Genomic DNA, 24574 nt, shown 5'->3' with positions numbered 1-24574 from the left:
AAGGCAGGCTTTCTAATACATAAGTCAAACACTGCTCAGTTCCAATCTTAATACACTGGTTGTAGCTGGAAAAACTAACTTAGCAAAAATCCTGAGATCAACATCTACAGCCTTCTATTAGCCTGTTCTTCACATTTAACTTTTAGTTGCTGCCAGATCTCAAGCTACTGTAGCTAAAGAGTTGCTGTAGCAATTACCTATTATTGTAGGAGACTTCTGGTCTAATAATTCTTGGCTTGAGAAAACTTATGGAGCAAGGCTCTACAATGCTTCAGCTGCTCATTTACTGTGTCCCTTCCTACCCTCTGAGTAAAGCAAAAGCTAAGCTAGGACAGTTAAAGCCCATTTTGTTCAGGGATAAGCAACCCTGAACAGGTTTGGGTGAGAGACTGGGGTGAAGTGGGCATGCTGCAGGACAGGGACAGGCTGCAACTAGATCTAGACAGGTTACAGCGGTGTGCGGATGAGAACAGGATGGGATTCAATACTGATAAGTGCAAGGTATTGCACCTGGGGAGGAAGAACCAGCAGCATACCTACAGGCTGGGGAACTCCCTTCTCGTCAGCACGGAGGCAGAAAAGGATCTTGGAGTCATTATCGATCCCAAGATGAACATGGGCTGCCAATGTGGGGACATGGTCAGTAAAGCTAACCGCACCTTGTCATGCATCCACAGATGCATCACAAGCAGGTCCAGGGAGGTGATCCTCCCCCTCTATGTGACACTGGTCAGGCCACAGCTGGAGTACTGCGTCCAGTTCTGGGTGCCGCACTTCAGGAGGGATGTAGGGTCCATTGAGAGGGTCCACTTGCATGATCAGGGGGCAGCAGGGCAGGCCCTACGAGCAGAGGCTAAGGGACCTGAACCTGTTCAGCCTCCACAAGAGAAGGCTGAGAGGAGATCTGGTGGCCATCTACAAACTGGCCAAGGGGGACCAGCAGGCTATGGGAGAGTCCCTGTTCCCCACAAGCACTACCGGGAGTAACGAGGAATAACAGCCGTAAGTTGACTGAGAGTCGTTTCAGGCTAGATATCAGGAGGTACTACTCCACAGTCAGGGCAGCTAGGATCTGGAACCAACTTCCAAGGGAAGTGGTGCTCACTCCTACCCTGGGGGTCTTCAAAAGGAGGCTAGATAAATCACCTAGCCGGGGTCATTTGACCCCAGCATTCTTTCCTGCCCATGGCAGGGGGTCGGACTTGATGATCTGCTCAGGTCCCTTCTGACCCTACCTACTATGAAACTATGAGAGAAGGCATAGACAGATAGTTTGGAGCAGGCAGAGTGCTGCAGTTGCAAGAGGATGGGTCTTTACCAGAAGTAACTGAATATAGAGTAGCTACCTCAGTTTAAGCAAGGTCATGCTTAGAGAATTTGAAGACTGGCTATTTAGGGATAGAAGGCAGGGAATGCTTGTGCTACTACCGCATTAACTACAGGTCACTGGAGCCCTCTAGCGGTCAGGACAGCTGTTGGCGTTTCAGAGCTAGTTGTCAGTTTTAGTGTTGCCACAGGAAACTGGGATGTCCAGACGCTTGACTGCTACAACATAGCAACTCTTTGGGTGAAACAGGCTTCCTGTCAGTTAGGAGATGGAGATGAGATTGTAACAAAAATGAGCAACCACCACCACAGATAATATATCAAATGCATTTTAATGATTTAGAGTAAAAGCTACTCATTTCATAGGAGTAATTCAAGCAATTAGTTTAATCTGGACTCCAGGAGTACTGTGAACTCTTCCACTGCAGAAACTTAATGTTCTGAAGTTTAGGTTCCAACATTTTGTATCACTCACAGTATTAGAAGTAAGGCAGATTTCACACATGCGAGTGGCAGGTGATTTCAGTTCTTACAGGCCATACTTGCCCTTTAATTCTTCTACTTTCGCTATATAGGCTTTCATTGCATCTTCTTTAGACATTCCTGAAAGAAACAATATTCATCAGGTGGCTGGATCAGACAAAATCTTCACTCATAAGGATTTAACAGCTGTCTGACTTAATTAGCCAGGTGTTCTCCGTTTAAGCTTTACAGCAAGCTCTAGGTTGGATAGCGAGGGCAGGAAGAGACAGAATGACAGGATGCTGCCACCTTGAGGTGGCCCAGAGTGCCAGGAAACTACGTAGCAGAAGTTGCTTTGTACAACTGGGTTCAGGCTGTTTTAAATAAAGATCATGCTCAGTTTCACTGTTTAGTTCTCCAATGTTTTTTTCTACTAGCAGTTAAGTGAGACAACTAGCCATATCAGCCTCCTACTGACTGCAAGAGTAGAGGCTAGTATTAGCACATGGTCAGGAATACCCAATTGATTATGCCATAATATAATAAAAATAGTGGAGATATTTGCCATATATAGGCTTCCAATTCACTCACTGGAGTGCAGTATATGTAAATCTGAAGGACAGCTGGGTGGGAACTGAATTCCAACAGCTGCTTGCCTTATAGGTATCTCCAACCCATGTCTCTCCTAGGTTGGAACTGGTTCATCCCAGTATAGACCCATTTACTTTATAACACACCCTTCCTCCTTGAAAAACAAACAAAACAAAAAAACTCTCCCAACTGGGGTGTGCCTCTTAAGTTGGGTGACCATAGGTCCCAGTTTGGCCAGGATACTCCCAGATTCCATAGGCCAGTCCAGCGGCATAGGGCACCAGAGACAGGGCCGGGCAGGCACCGCTGCTGCTGTGCAGGAGCAAGGACGTGCCATGGGTGCGGAGGGGCAGCACCTGCTCCAGTCCTGGACGCCTGCTTGGCACACCATGCCGCTCTGCCTCCCTGCCAGACTCCAACCCAGGACTTTTAATCAACTGGCTGGGACGGGTCTACAGAATCTGGGAGTGTCCCAGCCAAATGGGGACATATGGTCACCCTACCCTTAAACAAGGAAGCTTGTTCTGCAAGTCTGGAGACACTGCTGCAAGCTGTATGCCAGGCTTCTGGGGTACAGTTCACCCTTCAGGCTAAGATTTATAGTGTGAACCCTCTCACAACCATAGCTGCTGGGAGTTGGGCAGCACTCGGTACGAAATAAAGTACAGCACCTTCATGCCATAGTCAGATTAGTAAGAATTGTTCATGGATGACCCTGCAGAACTGTATAGTAGTTTGTTTCTGCTATGGGAACTTAATGCCAGCCACTCTATCCTGCCTCCCCTAGGGGATTCATTACTAACCTTCCCACCTACCTCAAAAAGCAACCCCTGGGTTAGAAAGGAGGCTGGGCAAGGGCCACAAGTAGCTCCAACTGTAGCCCTCCGACCCAAAGCGGTGTTAAATTCACCCTCCTGGATAGTTTCCAGGAGACGGGGCTTCCTCACCTTGGAAGGGGTTCAACTTATAACCTGGTCTACAGATACGTTCTCTTCTCTTCTCGAGGACGGCCTGGCAATAAGAGTTTAACTCCCTGCACAAGTAATAATGTGTGCCTCCTACAGATGGGGCATAGCCTCCTTTTCCAAATGTTCCTTTAATGTTTTTTGACAGAGCAGACAGCTGTACTCAGTTAAATGCATGGCTGTGGCTAAGATGGCATCTTAAGGCTAAATATAGCTGTTACGGCACAAGGTGACAAGCACCTCAACTGCCAAGAATTTAAGACACTCCAGGCTACTGTATTTTGTTTGGAGTAAATTTGCATCATTTAACATGACTGAACATTAAAGCTTGATGTCAAAGCAAGCCACTTCTACTTTGTTGGCAAAAGGGCTATGAAATGGCCTGGAACAGGACAAAGGCTGATGGTGTAGGTACCTGCACCACATTTGAAGTGAGGGGAGATGGGGGAGGGGGGGTATTCAGGGAAGTTTGTATTTTATAGCTTCCACAAAGCAGTAACTAGAGTGAGGGCTGGGAAGCGGAGTGCCTCAGAATATCCCATTCAGGTTGGATAACTTAAGTTTCTAGATAGTGAACACATCCAGTCCGTTGTTGTTCAAGAGGAAGAACTGGTACTAGTCTAGAATTTAGTCTAGGGACCTGAAGGCTAGTCTCATCACCTCAGACTTATGTCAAGCCAGTCACTTAGCAAGACTCAAAATTATCTGAAAAAAAGTGCAAGTAGGGAAGTATTTCTAGCTCGAGAGATCGGGAAAAGACAGACATGAAGTACTCAAGTACTTTGACACTACAACATTGTTAACTCATCATTTTCCCCTGGCCATCCTCCCGAAGGACAGACAGTGGTTATTTTACATTTTATGAACCTGCGGCATTGTCCGTAGTTTGCTAAAGGCTTGCAAAGGGCTTATTGCCAGCATGGAGATACAGTGTCTCCCAGGGAAGGACCTTCTTCCCTAGAGGACTAGCTGTGTATGAATCCCCATCAAATACTACACAAGCCAGCCAGACTATACCAGAAGTGACTTCTGCTTGTCAGCCATTTGAGAGGCAGTGAAATCAAGATTTGTTTTAAGACTGTGTGACCAATCCTGCCTATTTCTACATTAGCCTTCCTGGACACTTACCTTTCAATGCATCCCAGGCATCCCATTTGGCTTTGCCTTTGAAGTCAAGCATGCCAGGGCGCTCTGAAGAAGAGACATAACATTAGCTATGGAAAGGAAAGCTGTTCGTGTCCTCCCAGCCTAGTCAATGATAACTCTTCCCTCACCTTGAAGGGATTTCAGTCCTTAGCAGCCAGAATTAATAAGCATTTGCCACCCCCTCCTCCCTCAAGAGCCTTGCAATTTGTGTACCGATACTTCTTTATAGAAGTTTGTATTCACATAGGAGGCTAGAAGTGGAATTTAAAGAGTTTTCAGTTCACTTTGTGCACAGACAGCATTCCCAGTTTTACCTTGTCATAACATTTACAGGAAAGAGATCAGTTTTAAGAGCAGCAGACACAGGGATAAAGAGGTGTAGCTGTAGTTAAACACCAGCTAAGGGATGCAATCTCTTCACACTGCAAGTCAGCAGGTTTTTAACTGTATGGCAAGCCCAAAAAATAACTTTCATGTAAATCCAAGTGAGTTCAGCTCAAAAGTTCCCAATTCAGTTGACGAGAGCTGCAAAGTATTAAGAGACCAGAGGCCCAACTTTACTCATAGCTCTAACCTCGCACTGGGCTTTGCAGCTGTAAAGCAACCTTTAGTACTAGTTGGCAGCTCTGCCTCTATTCAGGGAGACAGAGGACACATGAGCCAGCTCAAGAAACAAGCTACGAAACACTGCTTTGCAGTACCCCTCAGACTGGTGCTTTCCCACTTCTACAACAGTAACCCTGATCAAAGAGCAATATTTAAATCCAAGTCAGGGCAGGAGTCTCAAACCATATAGCCAAGCAAGTTATTGCTTTGTCTCCACCGTGGCCCTTCTGTCACAGTATGACTGCAGTGCAGGTCTGTCTATACAAGTCTGACTACAATTCTCCAGCAGTACATATCCAGCTAACACATCCAATGGATCCAATAGCTAACTGGCAAAGGGCCAATGCTTCAAGGAGCATTTTTTTTGTTTTGCTTTACAGAGCTACATTTGCTTAGATGCTAGTCTGCTGCAAAGTACTGTTGTTTGGATCATTCATTCACTTAATACACTTGAATATGTGCTATTTATAATGCTAGAGCAGTACAAAGACTTGCAGTCTTTCATCTGCTGAGAGTCATTGCTGCAGTAAAAGATTTGGGGCAGAAACCAATCCAGTTGTCAGACCTGGGCAGTATAGGGTTCCCTATTTTTACACAAAGCCTCCTTGCTTTTTGCTGCTTCAGCTTCGTTGAGCAATCCTTACTAGCAGAGCTTGGTAAGCCTTTTCCCCATCTTGCACTAGTTTAACTATGTTACTGCAGCAAACATTGCACTGCACTAGGGCTGTTTGTTCTGGCAACTACACTAGTATTAGCCTCATTGCTATCGAGGCAGCACTTACATGAGCAGAATTCCTTCTCTAGCAACTCTTTAGCCAACAGGTAACTCAAAAATAGAGAGAAAGTGCTGCCCCAGGCAATAGCCTTGCACAGAATGCAAGATGCTTCCGATTTATTAGGTCATTCAAATTTAGTACAGCTGCCTGGGTAGATTTCTTCACATTACACCTATATTTACAGGCATAACCTAGAGTTCATATCACTCGATACAGCTAGATATAGTGACATGATCCTGCACTGTCCAGCCTAAGCCAAAGAAGAAGGTCACACCACATGTTTTGTTATTCAGTTCCAACCAATGCCAAGACAGGATTTAAGTTTTGTTTAATTCTTTTTAATCTTTAAAGATGACAGGACAGCAACATGGTTACTATGCATCAGTTTACTAGCCTGCAGCAAGTCGCTTGAAGCAGTACTTTAGGTTTTGAAAGCAAGGATAAGCAGTCATTTATTTAATGAGACCTTTACAGGATTGTTAGCTAGTCATGTTTAACCTACATGTCACTCAAATTGAACTAAGCAGTCAGAAGCCCAAAGGCCATATCAGCAGGGACTCCCACACTGTGTGGGTGTGCACCATGCCCCCTTCCCCCTCCTTCCTTCTCCACCATGTGAGCCTGCCCTGGCCTCCCCCTCAGCTCCCTGCAGCTGTTTGCTGCACCATGCTGTGCAAACACCCTAGGCTGCACCACACAACCCTAACGCCTGCAGCAGGGGCAGGAAATAGAAGCTGGAGGAGGGAGAGCAGCCCAAAGCTCCTGGCTGCTGCTGGAGCCATGGGGGAAGCAGCAGCAGCAGTTAGGTAGAAGCCCAAGGTCTCAAATTAACCCTTCACAGGTTGCATGCAGCCCACAGGCTGTCAGTAGGACAGCAGTGACCGACTTGGTTATAAGTTCACAATGAACAGTGTCTGTGAAGATCAAAGCAGTGTACTGCTCCAAGATTAAGGAACAGGGGTAGGAGTGGAGGACAGGGGTGAGGAGTATGTTATAGCCCAATGTAGATAAGACATAACTAAGTGAAGCAGGGTATGACTGTTATGTTCCTACTGCAGCTCTCAGCACAAAATGCAAGCGAAGTGTGCCATGCACAGAGCACCTGACATTTAGATATCTCTACATGCCATTGTTGCTACACAGGCATCATGTACAGCAAGCCTGAAGTGAACCTGAAGCTGGTAAATAAACTTATTAACTGTACTCCCTGACCTACTTTGATATACCAGGTAGGCTTCAAAACAGAGAAGTTAACAGTTAGGTGCATTTCATTCTTTTCATTATCAGGCAAGTTTCACCTAGTCAGAGAGAGCTCATCTCCCATACGTACGTGTATTTACGTCTCCAACTGTGGCCTGTTTGTAGTGACTGTAAATGTCCAACATTTCTTGATCTGTTGGTTGCGATTTTAGCTGCTTCACCTCTTCGGCAGCTTTCTCAAACTCAGCCTAGAAGAGACAAGCGCACAAGACAACCGAGCGGTGTTAGTTTCCACTTTTGTCAGCAGAGGGCAGTTCAAGATCAAAAAACAAACCCAACCCCCATGTAATCAATCAGGACTCATAGTAGAGAGGATCTCTTATTAGACAAACAACATTTTTGCAAAAAAAAATGTCTCTGATGGCAAGCTTTTGGGCACAAACTCCCTTCATCGGGCATTGGAGAAAAGATTGTAAGAGTTCTCCGGGGTAGAAATGAAAGTTCATCTTTCAGAGGATTTCAAGGTAATTTGCATCATTACAGCGAGACTCCAGACCAGCTATGAACCGACTGCCCAGAGGATTTCCCCATCTGTTGACTCCTTTGTGAAATCCTGTAAAACACGAACTTTCATTTCTTCCCAGGGGAACTTTTACAACCTTTTCTCCAATGCCCGATGAAGGGTGTTTGTGCCCGAAAGCTCGCCATTCAAGAAATTTTTATTTTTTATTAGGCCAAAATCTTGCTGGTCTAATAAAAGATATCACCTCTACCATGCGTCCCAACTGCTTTTTCCTCGAGACCAATATGACTACCACCCCGGGTAACCATGTACAAAAAATCAAATAAAAAAGAGAGGGCAGGCGGATCGGGCACGACACAAGAACTGGAATCGAAAACCCTGTCCGTCTTGGGTTATCGAGAGCGCGCACGAAGCGCAGAGACGTGATTTTGCAAGAAATCTGCATTTTCAGCGTGCGACGTGGGGGTGCTGCGACTCCCCCCTCCTAGCGCCAGCGTGGGTCTCGGGGCAGAGAAGCCGCAATGGCGAAACCAGCGCCGCCGTTTGCTGATTTCTCAATGCTTCCTCTGTTCGCTCAGCGAGCGGCGCGGCTTGGACAAAGCCCCCCGGGGCACCGCCAGGCAGCTCCCCCAGGGGCTGGGGGCTCCTAGACCAGGCTGCCCCTGGCAGGATACAGGGGAGGGGCAGCGGGCCCCAGCTCATCCCCCAAGCACTGCCCCCCATTCCCCTCCCCCACCCCACAGCCCCTACCCCGGAGGAGGCGGAAGGAACCAATGTCTCGGGGGGGGGGGCGGGGAGGCAAATGGGGCAGCCCCGCGCCTCCTCCCCCGACGCTTTGCCCCCCAGCCCCTCGGGGACCCCGCCAGGCCGCGCACCTGAGACATGGCAGCGGCCGGCAGCAGCTTCTTCCCTGGCGGACGGAAACGCGCGCGCGGGTAAGCCGGACGCGGTGGCTCCCCTCCATCCCTCACCTGAGGGCCCCGCCGGCCAATCGCAGCGCTCGGCGGAGGGACGCACCGCCCTCCCACCAATCACGCGGGGCCAAGGGTGGGGCCGCAGCCAATCAAGGAGGGGGAAGGGGGCTCGGGAGGGGAAGGGAACGGCAGACGGCCAGGCACAAAGGCGGCGGCAAGGCGGCCTCCACGAGGGGGCGGGGCCAGAGGGGTCACGCAGCCAATCGCGGCGTCGAGAACTGTAGGAAGGCACGTGACGCGGAAGTGCCCGAGGGCCGCGGTAAGAGCGGGGCGGGGTCGTACCTCACGGGGTCCGTGTCCGGTGGGGGGAGGGGGGTGTCTCTGGGTGAGGAGCGCGTTATAGCGCAGTGTCGCTACGACGTGACACCGCCGTGTTCCTGCTGCAGCTCTGCGCACGAAACGAGAGCGACGTTCAGATGTGTGAACACACGTGTATTTCCTGCTGTGTTAACAACCCTCAGCAGCCCGTGCGCACGTGCGTGGGCCTCGAGCACAGCGCGTGGCAAGAGAAGCCGTGGCTCTCTTCAAGCAGGGGTGTCCAGCCTAGGGCCCGAGGGGTTTGTAAAGCGGGGCAAGGTGGGGTGGGCCCCGCTACCAACGTTGAGGGTGTGGGGAGGCGTGGAGGCGGCAGCGTGGATCCCTGCGCTGTTTAACGCCGCTGCCAACTCGATCCAGGCAAGGCGTTGACCGTCCTGCCAGAAAGGAAGGCTGGCCCGCTGCTAACGGCATCGCACATGGGAGACTTCGACCTCCCCGTCTGCAAAATGGCTGAAAAATACCTACCCCGCTGGGGTGTAACGAGGATAAATCCACTTCAAGCTGTGAGGGGCTGGGATGCGGTGGTGGGAGGAGGTGCATGAATCTATCAGAGGAACTTAAGAGTCAAGAAAGCATTAAACACATTGAAACAGCAAATACACAAGATGAGAAACGTGTCCAGGAGCAGTCAAACGACACCAGCGGCCGTGAGAGAGGGCTGGGTAGCGAGACGGCTGGAGAGGAGGGCTGAACTGGCTGCCACCGGACACGAGGGAAATCGCACGTGGTTCTCGGTGCGTGACAAGCTGCCCGGCGCTGAAGCTGGGACTCGCTCTTTGCTGCAGCGGTTGTGAACGTTTGCGAACAGGAACCGGGGCAGCAGAGGAGCGCTCGCCACTGAAAACAGATCTTGTCAGTGATAGGGAATTGCTTCTTTCTGTCTAGAGCAGGGATCCTCAACCTTTTTCGGCTGCAGGCTGGAGGGACCCAATTCAGGGCAGGGCAGAAATGGGTGTTGGTGCCCAGCCACTGCTGCAGCTGCTCCCCACAGCAGCTTGGGGATGAGGTCCCCAGCTGGTGCTGATCTCCAAAGCAGCATGGGAAAGAAGTTGCTGCCAAAGCCCCCTGTCTGGGCTGGACCGAGTGGCGACATGGGCTGTAGGTTGCTGACCCCTGGTCTAGAGAGAAAAGAAATCAACTCTAAACGTGCTGAACAAAATGACTCTATGACTCTGTGTCAGGGGCAAAAAAGCACGCTTAAACCAAGAGCAAAGCACTGTTTCAAACTTTGCTCATACTTAGACCCCAGTGGGGCTACTCTGGATTTGCTCTTGAAATTAGACCCTTGTTTGCTTCACAAGTGATAAATTATCCCCCTCTGTGATCTTGTTGGATTTGATTTCTATGTGTTATGCCCTGTGGGGTAAAGGGGAGCTTTGGGTAGTAGTGCAGGCATTTTTTCTATGCAGTATAAATTAATGTTATTTATGGTTTTTAAATGCTAGCCTTTAGAGTGTCCAGACCCCGATTGGAGCAGACAGAGTCTTCAGGGACTTGAACTGAAAATAAAAAGTAAAGCATACATTGCAAGGATTAAGATATGTTTGTGCAATTTCTGTTATCTTAAAATAGGGCAGGATGCTGTGGCTGATTTGTGTATGAAGCTGTCTCTAGATTCGGTAGAAGATCTATACATGGATCAGGCACAGGCATGGGCCACTTTTTCTGCAGAGTCAAATTTTATCCATAGCATCCTGAGCAACTCTTTTTAAGTCAAGGGGCTTTAGCCCTGCCTGTGTTGATAAAGATGGTACAGAATCAGGGCTGAAGTGAAGGCACAATGCTATTTAAAAGCTTGTAAGAGTTTAAGCCTTTGGGAGTAGAATACTAACGCACCTGCATCACAGTTCATCTACTTGTATTTGTACAAGGATGCAACTCAATGCTTTATCTCTTTAATGTCTTTTAGGTTTTTGGCAGTTAATTCACATGTCATCAGAAACTGCAACCATTACTGTTCGCCTTGTCCGTTCCTTTGAGCACCGTAATTTCAGACCTGTGGTATATCATGGAGTTCGTTTGGACCAAACCGTAAAGCAGTTTGTTGCATTCGTAAGGAATGGTAAAGGACCGTCTTGCTTGTTCACTTGGATCTCATGTGTGGCTGCTGCTGCCAAAGAATGTAGGCAGGAGCACATTCATGGGAAAACTGGTTAATGAAGTTATCAGATGTGTATTCTCTGGGGGGCAGAGGTGTGGGGTGAGAAGGATGGTGTCAGGAAGGGCTGTCAGGGTCTGCATGGGCCCATGAACCTATATAGCATGTCTCACTATCTTCAGGGACTACCCTTGTGCACTGCCTTGGAAACCCCCACCATGCTCAGTCATAGCGAGGCCAGAAGCTGTGCTGCAGTTGGCTCCTTTCCCCAAGCTGCCTGAGCTACCTTGCAGAGCAGCTACTCAGGGCGTTAAGAGGTTTATGGTATTTAAAAATCCCTGGGCACTCTTTGTGCTTGACAAGGAGCAATACCACTAATTGGCAGAGAGGAAGCTAGCCTCACCAATAGATGGGAGAGAAGAGTTTTGAAGAATTTTATTTTACAGTATAAGGCTTTACTACATCTAATATTTCTTCTAAAGTGCATTTTCCTCTCTATTGAGTTTTGTAATCCATGTAGACCTTGAATTTTAAAGAATGGTTGAACATAACATTGAGTATGACAGCATTTAATTAATTCAGACTGAGCTTCATGCCAGCTTACTGGTTAGAATATCAAACTGATCTTGCACATGCTCAGACGGAGGAATCCATAGCGTGCAGTACGAAAGTTCAAGAATGCAGAATGGGAAATGAGTGTAAAAAAAAGCTCTGACCCAGGACAGCCCATCGTATTCGTACCACCACGGTAACATTCCAAGACCCGGGCACCAAAGCTGAAATATTTGTACTGTGTTCTTTGGGGGTTTTTTGTGCTCTTGGAGAGCAGTAGGGGGTGACTAGATTTGAGGAAGTTTGTTGAAATCTACAGTTTTCTACCCGCCACGTGCAACAGCCTGTACTAAAAACAGACCATATGCATAAACAGCAGCCGATACTAAGCAGTTTGATCCTGCAATATGTATTATTGCAATTCAAGGTCATCAGGACATAGTTTATGGTTTGTGTAGAGCTTTTGAAACATCCTGCAGGCAGATACTGTATTTCCTAATGCAAAAGGTATGTTTTAATCAAGTGGGGAACAATCTTTTGGATCTATAGCCTCCTTAAGTGCCACTCTGATCCCCTTTCCCTGCCTGATCTGCTGCTCTGCTTCCTGCCCTATCTGCCACTGGTGCTTGTCCCCTCACTGATCTGCACTTGCCCCACTTTGGCCATGGGCTGTGGCTACGCGGGGGTGCCAGGCTCAGCAGAGGACAGCAGTGACAGTGGGTTTCCTCTTTCTGCCCTACACACGGGCTTCCCATGTCACTTATGGCATGTTTGCCACAGGTTGGCCACTCCTGCTTTAATCCAGTGGTGTTCAAACTTTTGGTTCTGTGGCCAGATGAGGGACATGAGGCCCATGAGCTGGTTCAGACCCTGTGTGCCAAAATTGTTCCCAGGGCCCTGTACTGTCTCTTCCTGCAGAGTTCGGGCTCCAGGCGTCCCACACCAGCCCCATCTGGTCTCATGTGCTGATCACACACCCATGGGTAGCCATGCAGGTCAGATCAAACCTGCAGGGCAAGGGTTGAGCACAGCTGTTTTAATCTATATTGTAGTATGCTTTGAATGATGATTTTGAAATGAATTTTAAAAAACTCCGCTACACAAGGCTTCATCCTACAAGGTGCTGAAACTCCAGGAATTTCTGATCACCCCAGCCTTCCTTTTAAACTTGTAAGAGTTGAAAGGTGGAGTTGCTCTGCACCACACAGACCAGAGCCCATAAACAGGGCTTCCTTTTGTGAGTTGCTTAATGTGTCTGTTTTTACAGAAACAATTCATGGAGGATGTCAGTTGTTTAGGTGCACATGCATTTGTATGCTAGAGGCACATGCATCCTCTAGCATACAAATGCACATGCATTTGTATGCTAGAGGTTACAGGAGACTCCTGACAGAGCTTTGGAGGAAAAGACCCTTCATACTTGCACCTACAGTTATTTGTGGGGTTGGTCTTGTTGAGATTAGTGCAGCTCCCTTTATCAGCTGCACTGGGGGTTTTCAGGATTTGGGCCCAATGATACATATCAGCTTTTGATGCTAAAGCAAGACTCCTGATTTGATAATCACTTGTAAAGAACAAGTTCAGCATCCCATCCTTCCTGAAGTAGTCACTGAGTTGTTTTTTTTTTTTCACTTAGTCTTTTTACTTTTAATAGATGTGTCTTCAAGAGCAGGACTTCCACCTCCTTTCAGAAATTACAAATATGGTATGTTTTTGGATTGTTTTATTCTTTAGAAAATGCGTGTTGAGTTTGCAGTTTAATGCATTTACAGTTATTGCCAGCTAAACGTATAGTAATTTAGGACTAGCTTTCTGGAATATGCGTAGATATGTGTGTACCTGTGTGCCCGACTGCAGCTGTGCCCAATCAGCCGTTACCTTTACATTGTATGTCTGTGCATAGCGTAGCCATTATTATGAATTTCTGTATTCACTTCAGAATTAGGCATCGCATTACACATTCTGCTGCTAATTGGCAAAGGCATATTTTGAGTATTAATTTTTTATCACTTTTATAAGTGCCTTTTAACTCTGTTCCCATTCTACAGAGCCGCTTGTGACCTGCCATGCTTTGAAACCACGTTCCTCTGCGTGCTTATGCATTTCAATATCTAGCTACTAATTGTGAGGTCATGAGGGATGGCTAAGCAGGAGCTGAAGGCATCGAATGTAAAATGCTTAGATTTATGTACTTAGAGAATTTACATAATAAATATTAAAGAGGAGGAGGAGGAGTAGAACATGGCTAAAGGTGAATAGGAAAGCTCTTCAATACAAATTGACAGAATGAAATAGGTTGAGGTAATATTTAACTCTGAATCGATGCTCTAACGTAAAACTTCTTAGCTGCAGGTTTTCTTTCTATAAAGCCTGGTGTAAGCAGGTATAGATTGTCTTACTCGGAATAGAATCTGTTTTCTGCTAGTCCATACTTACCCTCTTCCAGGGATCTGGCTTTGATGGTAAGTCTGAAGACAGTAATACATATCCCCAGGCGCAGACCTCTTACAACCTGGCTGTTCTAAGTGGTTCCTCCTGGAGGTCTTTCTACTGTGACCTCCCACTTCCCTGTGTCCAGGTTGGAGCTGACAGGCCACGTTCGTCACAGTGAGTCCGCAAGAACTGGTCAGCATCTCCCCAAGTGAGGCACATATTTAGTTCTTGGTACCGATGAAGAAACTTGTTGAAGAAACTGAGAAGGCCTAGGGAGCTGATTCTCCACTTACACAGAGCGGGGAGGGGGAAGGTACAGAATGGAAGTATGAGAGAGACAATTTGGGAATTAGAGTGTAGACTGCTGTGTTTGTGCCTTTATCTTCTGTTATATATCTATATCTAGACACGCGCAGACATACAATCTCTCTCCCTCCCTGTCCCCCCCCCCCCCCCGACACGCGCACACCTTAATTTTGACATTGTATTTAAGGATTTAAAATTCTAGTGATGTAATGACATCTCTGAGGTGCCATCCTTTACCTCTATTTCCTCCTTTTATTGGTAAACAAAGGAGATGTGACCTATAACTTGGTTGCTTATGCTGTGTAGGTGGCATGTCCCTGGTGTTAGCCTTGCCTCACATTTGCTCATGGTACTTGCCATCAGAGCATCAGGTTAGATTTGCTGTGGGCCTGGCCATGTGCTTTTGGACAGCTGTTACTTGTGGATCTGAACAGTCATGGCAGCAGCACTGCATGTGGGTGCAGAGAGGTGCAGCAGTTGGAATCCTGTGTTACTAGCTCAGCCGTGGCCTCTTCTAAGTACAGAAGTGCCAGCTATACTGAGTTTTCTTGTAAAGAATTACAGTTGAGATCCTGATCCTGACTGAGAATCTTTCTTCTTAGGTCTGCCCTGGTACCTCTGCTTCTTTACAGGTTCTTGCCATTGTTCAGGTCCATCATCTGCACATCCCCTGTGGTTTTGCCCTTAGCCTAGCTACAAGAAGGAAATGTACAGGTCTTGCTGCTTCTCTCTGCATACCATTGTTGTCCACGCAGGGCATACAGTGTGAATTAAAAACAAGCAGGAATCTTATCAGGGGATAAGGCACAATGCCTTATCATAAGGAATATAAACATAAAACATACAACATGAAAAAAATAAAAAACAGTAAGGTTATCTGCTTTACTCATTCCCATACATACTTATTCATTCATAGAAAAGAAACAAGCACACACACAGATAGTTAGACAGTCCTGCAAAGGTTAAGGTGTTACCAAGTTCTGAAGATGCTCGGGTCAGTCTGGTGGTTGGCCAGACTGACCACGAGGAATGGAGTCAGGTCTTGTTGGACATGCCCAAAACCCCTTGCATGTGGACAGACCCAAAGCCTTTTCTTTGTGTTCATTCTTTATAGTGATAGCTGTCCATACAAGCCTGTGGATTCTGCAGTCAGATGCAAAGATCATCCTCCTTGTCCTGTTGGCAGGCTGGGATTGGTAGGACGTGATCGTCTGGCCTTGTGGTTTGCAATCTTCAGGGAGGGTCATTGCTTGTAGTCTTCAGCTGTCAGGGTGAAGGCATGGTTTAGTATTTGGTAATCCTTAACTGCTGACTTGAGGTTGCTGCAACCTTTAACTGTTAAAACACAGAAGGCTATTTTCACCTGCTGGAGGAGTGTCTTCCTTCACATTGTCATATACATACATCGTTCATTCTTTCATTACCACTTTTCAAACATGCCAGGCATACCACAGACCTTACATAAGCATTTTTCTTGTACCAAATTTAAGTTCCAAAATCATGAGACCAATAAGTCAAATATATTTATGCTAAGCAACAGGAAATTTAAAATAGATGGTTAATTCCAGAACAATAATGACTGATTAAAATATTATGGAAAGTAAATCATAACAAGATTAACTGTATCTTAATGGCTAAATAATTCATTATAAAAATAGCAATATAAGCAATTTTAGCTACTTCAATACAACACCATCACAAGTGGTGATTCCTTTTTCTGCCTCACCTCACATGGCCAGGACTCTCATCCAGGTCCTGGTTCTCTGTTAGCTTGATTACTTCAGCTTTCTCTTTTCTAAACTTTACTGTTGTAGCCTCATTTCCTGATGTTCATTAAAAATGTGGCCATCAAACTCATCATCTTGACTGTTATCTACGATTAACCTGTCTTCTTCCATGTCCTTCCTTTCGCCATACTGTATATGCTTTCCCCCACTTTCAGAACCCTGTAGTTCCTGCCTGTGCGTCCATCTTACCGTGTTATCATTGACTTTGATTGTGCTCCACAAATTATGCCAAGTTGGCAGCCCACTTGCTTCTCTCACAAGCACTTTTGCACTTCTCCCACATATATGGGGCAGTATGGGAGAAGCTCCACAAAGTGACAACCTAAGTTATCTGTGCCATGATGCCTGCAGAAAACAGCTGTCTGATAATGGCCAAGCAGGTTGTGAGTAGTGATTGTTGTTTCTGATTGGTTTGCTGTAACTTGTGCACAGCCAGTTTGCACCGAAGGTCCCCACTCCTTTCTGTTTGTCTTGTGCATATCTTGTGTGTAGTCCTGTTGACTGTAAGCTGTTCAGGGCAGAGATTGTCATTTGTTACACATTTGTATTGTATTAAACATGGCAGAGACCCATCCTCATGGCGTGTTCTAGGCTCTACCCAACGCAAATAGCAGTTAGAGGCTTCATTTGAGTTGATTCCTACTCTGTCTTTTATGACAGTGTTTTCATTTCTGCTCTTGGAGAGGTCTGTTGGTAGAAGACACAAAGTAAGACTTATGAATGTGATCACATGAGACTAGGCAGGGCATGGGCAGATCTAGAATTTCCCAAAGAAGGTGTGGTGCACCAACCCCTAGACCCTGGGAGATGGGGGCCAGATGTGGCTGTAGCCCCTGGGCTGACGGGAACTGGGCAGAGAGTGGGTGTCTGAAGGGTGGGGGAAACCAAGCTGCTGCCACCACTGTCCCCAGCTGACCTGGGGATTGGGGGGAGCCTCACCTTGCACCCTGCTCTGGCTGCAGGGAGCAGCTGTGCATTGAGTGATGCTAGTGTGCAGGTTCCTCCTGGCTCCTGTTGCTGGCCCTCTAGTTCGGCCACACCCCCAGGTGTCCCTGCTTGCTGGGAGGAGGAACCTGTGTGTACTCCTATTGCTATCTCTGTGGCTGGAGCAGGTCAGGAATGGCCCTGGGGCACCTGATGCACCTGTGCCAGCCAGCAGCAATGGGGAAGGTTCCTCCTGCTTCCAGTCAGTGGGGGCCATAGGGGTGGGGATATCAGGGAGCAAATGCAGAAGGAGGAAACCCACTACCACTGCTGTCCCCTGATGAGCCTGGCACCCCACAGCCACATCCCACAGTTGGAGTGGGGCAGTTGCAGCTCTGGGGCTCCCCCGTGTCCAGGTCAGCTGGTGACTGCAGTGGCAGTAGCAGAAAGGGGGTGTACCTGCACTGCTGCACATCTTTCCTCCTCCCTTTCCCTCTCTGCATCCATCCCTGGGCAAGGGTAAAATGGGTAGCTAGCCAGAGGAAATGAGGCTTTTACCGGGATGTAGAAGAGAGACCCAGATTTTATCTGCCCAGGAGAGCTGAGGAGAAGCTCTTCATTAGGGCAGATGGTGAAATGCTGTGATGCTTGCTGCTGGTGGTGATGCCATGAGTGAGTACAATTAAGCAAGTAGATTGGAGACTTAATGGGTGGGAAAAAAAAGGTCAGATGGTGAAGTTGCGCTAGGACTTGAAAACCAGTAAGCAGATGTTGGACTGCACGCCTTGGCATACAGAGCTGGCTGAGGTCAGCGAGGATCCCTAGTAATTGTCGCGTTTGCATCCCAGAGATGAAGGCCTGGTACATTTTCAGTGTGATTGCAGTAGCTCTGTGTAATATAATGAGATTCCTGTAAGTGCTGCCTGATGCACATCTTGCTTCTGAAAGAGAGAATTCGGTAGTATGGCAACTGGGCTTGCATGCTAAATCTGCCCCTTTAGTGACCTTTATGGTGGGAGAACAGTTGCTTCAACTTTCCTTAATACCATAAATAGAATGCATGAAACTGGCTGAAGTGTGCATGTGTTAAAAGCATGGCGACAAACCTTGAAATCAGAATCCGATCTTTTATGTACTGGAGAACAGACCCTTCAATCACACCAGTCCATATTTTTAGCTCTTTCGAATCCTTTTCTTTGTAGGCTTTTTAAATGTATAATTTTCTGCTAAAACAATGCACACGAAATGAATAGGGAATGAGCTGGCAAACAGCATTGGGTTTTCGTTCTTTTTCTGAAGAAGGACCCGTGTCCTAAATTTGATTTTCTTCAAAACATAGATACTTTGGAATCCTGCCTTTGCAGCTTCTTTCTCAGCCCTGCTCCCTGTGTGGGTGTTTGCTCATATATGCCTATTTTGGTGACAAAACTCTTTCCTATTTTTTCCCCACGGTTGCTAGCACAGAAGAGCTGACAAAGGTACAGGAGAGCGAGTTGTATTTCTTTCCTTGTGCAGCCCCACTCATTACATTTTTACTAGCTTCTGTGCATCTTACCGGAGAAAAGTTGGGTAGGTATTCCTGGGGTCATGGAATGAAGACAGTGGGATATCGGTGGCCTGGCATAATTCTGTGTTAAACCACTCCATTTTGTAATACGAAAAGCAAAATGGAGAATGCTGTGTCCTCATTGTGCAGTGTTTGGTTACTATGCATGTGCCTGTGGTTCAGCTTCCTGCTTGCAAAGGTGCTGAGGGCTTGCATCCCATAAGAGCCAGATCCCAAGACTGCGGCCCTCCACTGCAAAGTGCACCTTGCAAGTGGCCTGGAGAACTTGTGGCGTACCCCAATGCAAGGTTGTAATCGCAGGGCTCACAGTAGGAGGAGTGGTCCTTGCTTTTTCCCTTTCTTTTGAAGTGAGAACATTGAGGTTGCTTTCAGCTCTATTTTTCTGTGATTTTAATGAAGTTCTTAAAAGATAACAAAGGTAGAACCTGCAGTGCAGTTTTTATGGCCTAGCTTGCCAGGCGAACCACATCATGGAGAACATTCTGTTTTCTTTCAGATACAATGAAGATTATTCACCAAGCACATAGATCTAAGGTATGTAGCCTCTCTCTTTCGCTGTTTTGTGTGTGTCGATGCAGGAAGCTTTCTGTGCTGTTTGACAATACCATGACAAGGCTGATCAAACTCACATTTATCTTTATATCCACATTTACTTATTTCTAGACCAATGAACTTGTAGTGAGTTTGGAAGATGATGACAAACTCATTTTGAGAGATGACAGCACTTTGAAAGCAGCTGGAGTAGGTAGGTAGTAGCAGGCATCTGTCTGTCTCGCGAGACAATAGAATTATGCCGAGTGAGACATCAGCTCACTGAACATAATCCTCACTTGAAAATAAAGCGAAGCTGGAGTGACTTTCCAAGGAAAAAACCTGGGCAGCGTATATGGAGACAGTGAGCTGCCCTCACACCAGTGTCCCTCTCTTAGCCTTACTGGTTTAATCCAAAGGAATGGCAGGTATCCGTACGTTTGGAACCAGCTTGGGTGCAGGAGGTGCCAGAGCCACACTGACTAGAGGTTATTTTAGCACGCTTGTATTGACTGAAGGTGCTGTTCGTTGTGCTTGTCATCATACTGATAACCGAGTGATTATGTTTGGATAGCCTGCTGAAAAGTAAATGCTATTCCTCATGCTCTTTACACTACCTGATAATTATTCAGGGAAGACAGGGGGGATAATGTACATTCAAATCATTGGGCTGAGGGCAGCAGGTAGCTGCACTCCAAATGTTCAGAATGCAAATTGTGATTTTTAGAAGGTATGCTCAGAATTCTGCTGAGAGTAATTTTAAATGATTGACAGATAGGTTATTAGTACCATGTCTGCTTAGTCTTATCAGTAACATTTAAACTGATGTTTTGGTTAGAAATTTAAGTAGTGGAACTAGTGTGGAATAATGAAATGAGATTAGATTTGTTTAATGTGCAACACAGTGTGCCTGATAATCAGGGAAATGACTAAGGGTAGCACAAACAGTATCATTTAAAAAATGTGCCAAACATGGCATAGAGTTGAAAACTGACCTGATCCCTTGTACTGTGACACGAGAATGCACATGGGGCACGTCCTGTGATGATAATATAAGGAAATGCCTGCCTGTGACAGACCCGATGGTCACCGGATGTCGCTTCGGTTCCACACAAATGGAGCTGAGCCATTATGCGGCAGCAGAGTAGTGAAGAGGCCCAGTTGGTATATTGGACTTGGGGCGCTTATAGGGACGTACCTAAATCTAAGACAACACAGTCTTACTCTGGGGGTGAAACGACACAGGTTGTTACAACTGTGAGGACCCGCTGGACGCACACCTTGCTGGGGCTGTTTGACCCCAGCCATCTTTCCTGCCCAGAGCAGGGGGGCTGGACCCGATGATCTCACGAGGTCCCTTCCAGCCTGAAACTGAAAAACCCATTCAGCGTTAGGCCATTTATCCTGTCCCCTGACCAGCGAAGGATTTCTCCTTGGAAAGTATTCTTTAGCTTTTTGTCTGGCCTACTCTAAAATGCTTTGAGCAGTGGAGTTTCCTCCACTCCCTGTGATAACTAACATAATTTTTTTTGCAGTAGTAAAAATTTAAATGGTATCTTAGAAACCCTCTTTTAATTTGTTTCTGTGACTCCTGGCTGCCTCTCATTAAGCCACCTTCAATGATCCCCCTTTCTCTCTTGTTGTTGACACTTCTCCAATGCATGTAGTTATCTCCAGCTGAAGAAATATCTCTTGCTATACATTTTCACTGTGCTGAGCAGAATTGGGCCCTCTGAAAGGCCTCTGGGCATTACTGTAATATTAATAATAGTCATTCTTAGCCTTCCCTCCTGAATTAGTCCTTTTAACTCAAAAGAAAAGCTGTCCTTTGGGAAGGCAGGTTTTGGCGTTTTGAAGACTTCAAAGTCTTGTGAATTTTAATTTATTATATGGCTTATTTAGCGATGAGTCTTATCCTGTCTAAGACCTAAGGGACTATGTAGGCTAATGGTCTAAGTAAGGGGCAAAGGGGAGAGGGGCAGATATCTCTTAAAAGCTTACTGTGCCCAAGACTTCCGTCTTGCAAAAGACATTGCTGACTTATTTGTACATACCCGCCTTTGAACCTGGGTTCATAGAACTAGCAATTACAATAATTCTGTGTTCTAGAAACACCAGAGTAAGTTGTTTTAAAAAAAACTTGGGATCCACCAACACGTTTGAATATTTCTACAAAGGGGAGGAAGGAATGGTTTAACCATGGGAGAAAAGCAATTAAAACAGTGTTTCTATAATTATTCAGGCTAATTGTATACCAGCCACAAATGCTGACCGTGTGTCAGTGCCTGTCTGTTGTACGTGAAAAATGAAGTTCTTGCTTTGTATGATGGAAGACAGATTGCCTGGTACGTGTCGAGTCTGAGGTTTTAGAAGAACCATTCTTGAATCCTGCTGCATTACGGTTAACCTTTGTGTAAAAAGCCCTCTCCCTCTGCAAGTGGGTGACTTAGAGTAGCTAAGCATTTTGTTAAGCTCTTTGTAGTTCCTGCTTTTAGCCATTAAGGGTAAATTTGAATTTCTGGTCTATAGTAGAAATGCAACAAAGTTGTAAACCACGCAAGTGAAAGTCAGCATCTTGTGGCTTTAGTCCTGGAACTGAACCTGTTCCCATTGTAATTGGGCAAGTTATAAGCCTCCCATATTCAATTAGGGCAACATTTGCTGCAAAAAATCCCACTGACATTTCCCTTTTAAAAGCCAAGGGTCTGATTCTGCTGAGCACTCTCCTAGAACTTAATGAGGTGGCTTCTAGCCCTTGGTAGGGTTGGGCTGGGAAGATGTAAAAAAAAAAAAAAAAATAGGGACATTAAGCCAAGTATCCTTAGGAAATCCTCTGTGGTGGCGATTATTATTACAGCTATTTGCTAGGAAGCAAAGTTAATGCGTGCCTGTTTTTAGAGTGGGGCGTATGATAATAAAGTGTTCAGTATTCATTGCAAAAAGCTTTGTCTGTTTCCCAGTCAAGCTTCTAAAACCCCTCCTGCTCTTTTTCATGACAGGCAGACTTCATTAACTTCAGGTTTAATTTAAAAAATGAATGTGGAACTTATTGGCTCAGCACCTTAAAGAATTCCATGTTTAATAATTGTGAAAGCTTTCCATCAGATTTGTCTCCGCTCTGAATTAGTAATGTTGCTGACTTATTGTTTTAGAAGAGGAAGTCCTTGACCTACTGGGTTGAAAGAATTGTGACTGCTCTGAACCTTTGTGGGTCCTTTAGCTCTGCCGTATCCCCTGTGAATAATTAGAGGTTTTTGAAGGTATTGCTGGAGAAGCCAATTTGTGTCTTTCACTTTGCATATTGTTGAAGCCTCATGAATTAATCATCAGCAGGGCAAAAAATTAACTTCTTCAGACACATATTTTGATGGGTCATGAGGGAGAATGTAAAGTGATCTGTAAAATATTCTACTGATCCTCTAAGTATTAAATTATTATACCTACAGGCTAATTTCAGAAAAAAAGAAAGTTTTTTTTCTTTCCTAACTGAATACTGGGCAAGCATTTTCTAGCATTTTAAGGAGTAAAAATGCAATCTCTTAAGTTTGCTAAACGTATGCAAATGGTTTTTGGCTAAATAAGTCATGCAGATATTTACAGCTACCTACAAAAGTTATCTTTATTCTTAACCAAGCTAAGTCACATCCTCGACACTGGAGTCTTATGGAAAAATTAACAGAGGGGCAATTGCTTTAAACCAAAAAGGCACCAAATGCTCTTTCAAGCCCTAATTACAGTAGGGCTTTTGGTGGTTAATTTATTTGGCAAATTTAATATTATTTTTTTTATTCTTTTCAGCAAATGAAACCGAATTAGCATTCTTCTGTGAGGAAGATTACAGAAACTACAAAGCTAATCCTGTTTTGGCTTGGTGAAGATCCCAAGGAACGTTGTTTTTTTTTTTTAAATTTTGTTTTCTTGTACCTGTTGTAAACTCTTTGTTTTGTTGTAATAAGTGGGGGGTTTTTTTGTTTTTTGTTTTTTTTAAATGATCAATAAATCTTAGAGGATTGTTCCACAGGTGTTGCAATTCCCTTATTATAGACATTCATTTCTTTCAGGATGCTGCAATTGAGAGGGGAAAAAATATATTGACACAAATGCGCTTTCCTTTTCTTATGGTTCCTTTTTTCTCTTTTAACATTTCAGAATGTCGGGAGTGTAAATGATCTCTGACCTGTGACATGCACAGTCTGTGTGCGATCCTACAACAATGGATTTTGCATGAGGGATGTTAGATATGTATGGAAATTGTACAAGGCAGATGTAAATCCCATCAGAGTGTTATCCTTTCTTATGAAAATGGAAACTTTTTATGACCAAATCACTGGATACTTAAAAGGGCTTAGCTAGAGAATCTCTACCTTACAAGTAATGGCTTTATTCTACTCATTTTCTGTTCAGTCGGCTTTGTTTGAGTGGTGCAGACTGATTAGAGTTTTGTATTCTTCAGTGGTGAATGCTTCCCTTTATATTCTGTATCCCAACCCCTTTTAGTGCGATGAAACAGGCAAATGGCTGTTTGGAGGCTTTTGTGTCTGAGAGTAGCCTGCCTGGTTTTTTTTAGTGTTATTTCATGGAGATGTCGCGGTCTACAAAGTAGCAACCCAGCTTCTTGTAAGACATTAGTATGCAGAAGCAGACTTTGCGCATTCCTCCAAATGGATTGCAAACGGGTGGCTTCAGTACTGAAATAAAGCCTAAATCACTGCATTTCCTGGGATGTCTCCATAATCAGGAGTAATTCTTTCCCCTTCTCGAGATGAATACTTCCAGGTAGTTTCTGGTACTGCTGTACTCTCCTGCTGTGCCCACCAAGTCAAGACCAGTAATAGTCTTGTCATACATCACTGGGAGAGCTCTCCCTAGCAAGTACCCACGAGCTGCAGTTTGGGTCCTACCACCCTGGATGCATACATTGCTCTTGGTGAGATAGGCTACAGCCCTGGGTCTTTCCCTCATCATGCTTCCTGGGCACGGGCTCTGTCTGTTATCTTTTCCCATGGTAATGGGATTTCATAGCCCGGCTTCAGGGCCCCAGGACCAGCACTGCTCCTCCAGACGTCCCAGTGGCTTAAGCACACCTTTTTCTCAGGGCTTCAATCCTGTGAGCACTTTGGGATTTTTTTTTTAAGAACAACAGATAGCAAAAGCAGAGACACTGTGGTTTTGCAGAGATGTCTAAATACAGCATAAGCAAGGTGAAAAATCAGGGAAAAAAATAATAAAACCCTGCGTGCATATTCCTGCCTCAGTTTGCTCACCGCTTCTCAGGCTTAGGGCAGAGCCCTCTGGATCTCTCTGCTGCAGCTCATGGCTGTTTCTCCAAATTGCACAGTCTTTCTAGTGTGCAGCTAGTTTATTTCTTCCCAAGTGGGTCTTGGGACCATCCTGAAATGAAACCGCACTCATTTCTTGCTTTTTTTTTCATGATCATGCATCTTGTGTTTAGGAGCCTGTTTGAGTCCCCCTACCCATCTCATCCTCTT

The 24574-nt window shown here is 45.7% G+C and overlaps 2 protein-coding genes across 4 annotated transcripts; one reads left to right on the top strand and one right to left on the bottom strand.

Annotated features, from left to right (window-relative positions):
• Positions 1–1639: 1639 nt before the first annotated feature.
• DBI (diazepam binding inhibitor, acyl-CoA binding protein) lies at positions 1640–8578 on the bottom strand. Its single transcript, XM_006277958.3, has 4 exons — positions 8471–8578; positions 7203–7320; positions 4473–4535; positions 1640–1929 (listed from the first exon to the last, which is right to left on the bottom strand). The coding sequence occupies exons 1-4, from the start codon at positions 8477–8479 to the stop codon at positions 1856–1858; spliced, it is 264 nt and encodes an 87-aa protein (XP_006278020.1). The 5' UTR covers positions 8480–8578; the 3' UTR covers positions 1640–1855.
• Positions 8579–8701: 123 nt separating this feature from the next.
• On the top strand, positions 8702–23103 carry C4H2orf76 (chromosome 4 C2orf76 homolog). 3 transcript variants are annotated; one of them, XM_006277957.4, is made up of 6 exons: positions 8722–8828; positions 10797–10949; positions 13192–13242; positions 19051–19088; positions 19218–19299; positions 22884–23103. In XM_006277957.4, the coding sequence occupies exons 2-6, from the start codon at positions 10817–10819 to the stop codon at positions 22958–22960; spliced, it is 381 nt and encodes a 126-aa protein (XP_006278019.1). In that variant the 5' UTR covers positions 8722–8828; positions 10797–10816; the 3' UTR covers positions 22961–23103. The 3 variants fall into 3 exon arrangements, with proteins under 3 accessions (XP_059583420.1, XP_006278019.1, XP_019335876.1); XM_019480331.2 differs by lacking the exon at positions 8722–8828 and adding an exon at positions 9146–9621 and having other exon boundaries at positions 13174–13242; XM_059727437.1 differs by lacking the exon at positions 13192–13242 and having other exon boundaries at positions 8702–8828.
• The last annotated feature ends 1471 nt before the right edge of the window (positions 23104–24574 follow it).

Source organism: Alligator mississippiensis, chromosome 4 (assembly GCF_030867095.1).
Source record: "Alligator mississippiensis isolate rAllMis1 chromosome 4, rAllMis1, whole genome shotgun sequence".
Taxonomy (NCBI): Eukaryota; Metazoa; Chordata; order Crocodylia; family Alligatoridae; genus Alligator; species Alligator mississippiensis.
Note: the sequence above shows the minus strand (reverse complement) of the source record. Positions and strands in the feature narration are given on the sequence as shown.

What these genes read in the sequence shown, in the direction of transcription:
- DBI (XM_006277958.3), bottom strand. An exon ending in AGTTGGAGACGTAAATACAC is followed by an intron (nt 4,536 to 7,202) that starts GTACGTATGGGA and finishes TCTCTTCTTCAG; the next exon opens with AGCGCCCTGGCATGCTTGAC. An exon ending in TGCCTGGGATGCATTGAAAG is followed by an intron (nt 1,930 to 4,472) that starts GTAAGTGTCCAG and finishes TGTTTCTTTCAG; the next exon opens with GAATGTCTAAAGAAGATGCA.
- C4H2orf76 (XM_019480331.2), top strand. Translation starts at nt 10,817, where the DNA reads ATGTCATCAGAAACTGCAACCATTACTGTTCGCCTTGTCCGTTCCTTT. An exon ending in TTTCAGAAATTACAAATATG is followed by an intron (nt 13,243 to 19,050) that starts GTATGTTTTTGG and finishes GTTTTCTTTCAG; the next exon opens with ATACAATGAAGATTATTCAC. An exon ending in TTTGAAAGCAGCTGGAGTAG is followed by an intron (nt 19,300 to 22,883) that starts GTAGGTAGTAGC and finishes TATTCTTTTCAG; the next exon opens with CAAATGAAACCGAATTAGCA.